This window comes from Taurulus bubalis, assembly GCF_910589615.1.
Source record: "Taurulus bubalis genome assembly, chromosome: 19".
In the NCBI taxonomy this organism is placed as follows: domain Eukaryota; kingdom Metazoa; phylum Chordata; class Actinopteri; order Perciformes; family Cottidae; genus Taurulus; species Taurulus bubalis.
This window is the reverse complement of record NC_136607.1, coordinates 20,776,600-20,782,599: the sequence shown is the minus strand read 5'-3', so window position 1 is coordinate 20,782,599 and position 6,000 is coordinate 20,776,600. Positions and strand designations below refer to the sequence as shown.

Genomic DNA, 6,000 nt, shown 5'->3' with positions numbered 1-6,000 from the left:
CGACAGAGAGTGAGTTCAGACCTCAGCTTCGCTTCATCGTCAGTGAGCTGAAACTGGTGTTTCTGTCCCTAGTACTACTAGTACTAGTAGTAAACACACACTATACTAGTACTGCTAGTACTAGTAGTAAACACACACTATACTAGTACTGCTAGTGATAGTAGTAAACACACACTATACTAGTACTACTAGTACTAGTAGTAAACACACACTATACTAGTACTGCTAGTGATAGTAGTAAACACACACTATACTAGTACTACTAGTACTAGTAGTAAACACACACTATACTAGTACTGCTAGTAATAGTAGTAAACACACACTATACTAGTACTGCTAGTGATAGTAGTAAACACACACTATACTAGTACTACTAGTACTAGTCGTAAACACACACTATACTAGTACTGCTAGTAATAGTAGTAAACACACACTACACTAGTACTGCTAGTAATAGTAGTAAACACACACTATACTAGTACTACTAGTACTAGTCGTAAACACACACTATACTAGTACTGCTAGTAATAGTAGTAAACACACACTACACTAGTACTGCTAGTACTAGTAGTAAACACACACTATACTAGTACTGCTAGTAATAGTAGTAAACACACACTATACTAGTACTGCTAGTAATAGTAGTAAACACACACTATACTAGTACTACTAGTAATAGTAGTAAACACACACTATACTAGTACTACTAGTACTAGTCGTAAACACACACTATACTAGTACTGCTAGTAATAGTAGTAAACACACACTATACTAGTACTGCTAGTAATAGTATAAACACACACTATACTAGTATTGGTAGTAATAGTAGTAAACACACACTATACTAGTACTGCTAGTACTAGTAGTAAACACACACTATACTAGTACTACTGGTAATAGTAGTAAACACAAACTATACTAGTACTACTAGTAACAGTAGTAATAACACACTATACTAGTACTGCTAGTAATTGTAGTAAACACACACTATACTAGTACTACTAGTACTAGTAGTAAACACACACTATACTAGTACTACTAGTAATAGTAGTAAACACACACTATACTAGTACTACTGGTAATATTAGTAAACACACACTATAATAGTACTACTAGTAACAGTAGTAAAACACACTATACTAGTACTACTAGTAATAGTAGTAAACACACAAACTATACTAGTACTACTGGTAATATTAGTAAACACAAACTATACTAGTACTACTAGTAACAGTAGTAAAAACACACTATACTAGTACTGCTAGTAATAGTAGTAAACACAAACTATACTAGTACTACTAGTAATAGTAGTAAACACACACTATACTAGTACTACTAGTAATAGTAGTAAACACACACACTATACTAGTACTACTGGTAATAGTAGTAAACACAAACTATACTAGTACTATTAGTAACAGTAGTAAAAACACACTATACTAGTACTGCTAGTAATAGTAGTAAACACACAGTATACTAGTACTACTGGTAATAGTAGTAAACAAACTATACTAGTACTACTAGTAACAGTAGTAAAGACACACACTTTACTAGTACTAGTATACTATTACTAGTAGTACTAGTAGTACTACTAGTACTACTGAAAGTGGTGTTTCTGTCGCAGGTCGTTCAAACAGCTGATCGGAGGACTGGAAGACGACGACAACAACCAGAGCGACAGCAGCGAGGTTGAGGCCAGGTGAAGTACATCTACATCAAGTATTTTGTACTTTATACTTCTATTGCACTATTATTATTTTTTCGCAAAATAAATCTGCACAGTTTCTTCCATCATCGCCTGGTCTTTAACATTTATATCTGCAGTTCACCTTTTAGCCACAGGGGTAGCCTGGTGGCTTGTCTTATTATGACCATTATAATAAGAAGTACTCTGACTGTGTAGAAGTACTCTGACTGTGTAGTAGTACTCTGACTGTGTAGGAGTACTCTGACTGTGTAGGAGTACTCGGACTGTGTAGAAGTACTCTGACTGTGTAGAAGTACTCTGACTGTGTAGTAGTACTCTGACTGTGTAGGAGTACTCGGACTGTGTAGAAGTACTCGGACTGTGTAGTAGTACTCTGGCTGTGTAGAAGTACTCGGACTGTGTAGTAGTACTCTGGCTGTGTAGTAGTACTCTGACTGTGTAGGAGTACTCTGACTGTGTAGTAGTACTCTGGCTGTGTAGTAGTACTCTGACTGTGTAGGAGTACTCTGGCTGTGTAGTAGTACTCTGGCTGTGTAGTAGTACTCTGACTGTGTAGGAGTACTCGGACTGTGTAGAAGTACTCGGACTGTGTAGTAGTACTCTGGCTGTGTAGAAGTACTCGGACTGTGTAGTAGTACTCTGGCTGTGTAGTAGTACTCTGACTGTGTAGGAGTACTCTGACTGTGTAGTAGTACTCTGGCTGTGTAGTAGTACTCTGACTGTGTAGGAGTACTCTGGCTGTGTAGTAGTACTCTGGCTGTGTAGTAGTACTCTGACTGTGTAGAAGTACTCTGTGTTCCCTGTAGTGTGCAGGCGGAGGCAGATTTATTCTCCAGAGTGTCCCTGAATGATTTTAACATCATCTGCACTCTGGGGATGGGAGGCTTCAGCCGGGTGGAGCTGGTGAGTAGAGTACTGCGTGTGTGTACATGTGTGTACTCCAGTAGTACTGCGTGTGGAACTTGTATGAAGTACTGGTGTATTCTGTGTGCAGGTGCAACTGAAGAACGATCCCAACCGCTCATTCGCCCTGAAGGTTCTGAAGAAACGTCACGTGATGGACACGAGTCAGCAAGGTCACATCCTGTCAGAGCGCCGCATCATGATGGAGGCCCACAGCCCCTTCATCATCAGGTACTAGTACATCATCAAGTACTACTACTACAACTACAACTAGATGATGGAGGCCCACAGCCCCTTCATCATCAGATACTAGTACATCATCAAGTACTACTACTACAACTACAACTAGATGATGGAGGCCCACAGCCCCTTCATCATCAGGTACTAGTACTGCTAGTACTAGTACTAGTACTACTACTACTACTACTACTACTAGTTCATCATCAGGTAGTACTACCTTTGTGTTGAACACACGTGTAACATGTAAACCTTGTGTTGAACACACGTGTAACATGTAAACCTTGTGTTGAACACACGTGTAACATGTAAACCTTGTGTTGAACACACGTGTAACATGTAAACCTTGTGTTGAACACACGTGTAACATGTAAACCTTGTGTTGAACACACGTGTAACATGTAAACCTTGTGTTGGACACACGTGTAACATGTAAACCTTGTGTTGAACACACGTGTAACATGTAAATCTTGTGTTGAACACACGTGTAACATGCAACCCTTCAGTAACTGGACGCTCTCCGTGTCCCTGCAGGCTGTACCGGACGTTCCGAGACGCTAAGTACCTGTACATGCTGCTGGAGGCGTGTCTCGGAGGAGAGCTGTGGACGGTGCTGAGGGACCGGTGAGCGACGGCGTGTTTTGTGACTTTTTTTTTTACCCATAAGACACCGGGACATTCCTCCTCATCGTCAGGCTCCGCCTCCGTTTCAGGGGGTCGTTCGACGACGGCATCACCCGCTTCTACACCGGCTGCGTCATCGAGGCGCTGGCCTTCCTGCACTCCAGAGGGATCATCTACCGGGACCTGAAGCCCGAGAACATCATCCTGGACCACCGGGGATACGCCAAGCTGGTGCGGCGCCGCGCCGGCGTGAGTCTCCACCCGGGCAGGAAGCACCCGTGACATCCTGTGCTCCTTCTGTTTGAGCAGGTGGACTTCGGCTTTGCCAAGAAAGTGGGTCTGGGGAAGAAGACGTGGACCTTCTGTGGGACTCCAGAGTACGTGGCCCCGGAGATCATCCTGAACAAGGGCCACGACAGCTCGGCCGACTGCTGGTCTCTGGGGATCCTGGTCTTTGAGCTGCTCAGCGGCAGGTACGCCAGTCCAGGTCACACGCTCCCCGTTCATGGTACGTCTCACGGGAGGAACTGGATCAGCTTCACGACCGAGACCGCAAGACCGGGTGGAGAAGGAACAGGTTTTATAATGGATCAGGTTTTATAATGGATCAGGTTCGGTTCAGGACCTCAAGGAGACTCCGTTCTGCAAAGGGTCTAATTTTGGTGTTTTTCATGCGGACTGACTTTAAATCCTTCATTTGGAGGACAGAAAAGTGTAAATATTAAATATGAAATCAGTGTTTAAGACCCGGTTTCCTCTCTCTGTCTCCAGTCCTCCGTTTTCGGGCTCAGACCCCATGAAGACCTACAACATCATCCTGAAGGGCATCGACATGATCGAGTTTCCCAAGAAGATCACCAAGAGTGCCGCGAACCTCATCAAGCGTCTCTGCAGGTGGTCAGCTGACCTCGAAGAGCACCGAAGTGGCACAGGAAGCTGCTTCTCACGCTCTCGGGCCTTTTGTTCAACGCTTTAAACGCTTTAAACGCTTTAAACGCTTGTAGTGTTAAACTCTGGACTAAACACAGAGTTAAACCGCAATCAATGAAGACAGAGTCCCCATTTACTGTTACTCTTTTCCCTCTATCATGCTGGTGAAAACTGCAAATAAAGACAATACAAACATTCAGTGTACATACTAAACATAACATTTCCCAGTACTAAATATAAATATACATTGCATCTTCATACATTGTAGCACTCACGACATTGCCTCCACGATGCTTCCCCGTGGATGCGAGCGGATTCTGGAGCATGCGGTCCACTGTCAAATGTTACGGAACCGGAAGTACTGAAACCGGACACCATTCAACCGGAAGTACCGGAAGTGGCTAAACCGGAAGTACCGCCCCAGAAGTGATTAAACAGGAAGTGATGTCATAACATGGCACGAACAGGAAAATCATATTGCCAATAACTATGTCTTGAAATAACCAACTATTAATTAAACAAAAGTGAAATTGAAAATGCCGTAAAGGCAACACAATGCTTAAAACGTTTTAAACATTTTAAACCTCCGTGTCACGAAACGTCTCCGTCTCTAGAACCTTAAAACGCGGCGATGAAAGCTTCGTCAACAATATGTCACAATACCACAGAAGAAGATTCTGAGCATGCTCACTGAGCTCTTTTCCATTTGTAATCAATAGTAAACTATATTGAGCAATAGCTGAGGTTCTGTTTGTCTGTAAAGTGGCCATGAGGCCGAGCGGAGCTAACGAAGCATAAACAAGCCGTTCGTCGGCCATCTTTGTTGGGGTTTCTTACACATGCTCATTACACAGAGCAACAATGGCCGTGAGCGGAGTTAGTGAACGACGTAATCGATTCCCAAACGCCATTTTAATTTGAGCTTACTTAACTATCCGATCTCGTGACCCAAACCTAAAAGTACCCGTTAAAACAAGCTCCGTCTGTGTCGTGTCTCTCAGGGACAACCCTTCGGAGAGGCTGGGAAACCAGAAGAATGGAGCGAAGGACATCCAGAAACACAAGTGAGATTTTCATCGTCACGGGTTTGTCACGAGGAGTGCTCTCTTCATCCGCATGGCCATGTTGTTGTTGTTGTTGTTGTTGTTTTCGTCCTTCAGGTGGTTTGAAGGCTTCAACTGGGACGGCCTCCGCCAGGGAACCATCGCCTCCCCGTTCACCCCCGCGGTGGGTTTCTGCTTCAGGTCTGAGAGGTTCAGGTCTGAGAGGTTCAGGTCTAGGAGGACCAGAGCACTAACGTCTGTCTTCCTGCCAGGTGGACGGACCGCTGGACAACCGCAACTTTGACTACTTCCCCGAGGACGCTGAGGACCCGCCTCCTGATGAGGAGTCCGGCTGGGACCTGGAGTTCTAGTAGGACCGGGTCACGGACCGGGACACGGACCGGGACACGGACCGGGACACGGACGGGAGGCTGGTGGATGTTATGGAGTTACACACCACTATGTCCATCATACCATGTCTGTGCATGCTGCTGTGCTCCCGACCCGTTCATCTTCCAGCAGACTTGTTCCTTTCTTGCAAGAAAATGCATGACG

General features: G+C 44.3%; 1 protein-coding gene across 1 annotated transcript in view; it reads left to right on the top strand.

Moving 5' to 3' along the window:
* Positions 1-5,816, top strand: part of LOC306751583 (cGMP-dependent protein kinase 1-like) — a gene marked incomplete at both ends in the record, with an annotated part of 13,020 nt that extends 7,204 nt beyond the window's left edge. The window contains 11 exons of the mRNA XM_079235180.1: positions 1-9; positions 1,625-1,699; positions 2,515-2,611; positions 2,703-2,842; positions 3,383-3,472; positions 3,562-3,703; positions 3,782-3,945; positions 4,244-4,366; positions 5,404-5,466; positions 5,563-5,629; positions 5,718-5,816. The exon at positions 1-9 is cut by the window's left edge and continues 57 nt beyond it. Of these exons, the coding sequence (XP_079091306.1) occupies positions 1-9; positions 1,625-1,699; positions 2,515-2,611; positions 2,703-2,842; positions 3,383-3,472; positions 3,562-3,703; positions 3,782-3,945; positions 4,244-4,366; positions 5,404-5,466; positions 5,563-5,629; positions 5,718-5,816 (1,069 nt within the window). The remainder of the gene's footprint in view (positions 10-1,624; positions 1,700-2,514; positions 2,612-2,702; positions 2,843-3,382; positions 3,473-3,561; positions 3,704-3,781; positions 3,946-4,243; positions 4,367-5,403; positions 5,467-5,562; positions 5,630-5,717) is intronic.
* Positions 5,817-6,000: the final 184 nt, after the last annotated feature.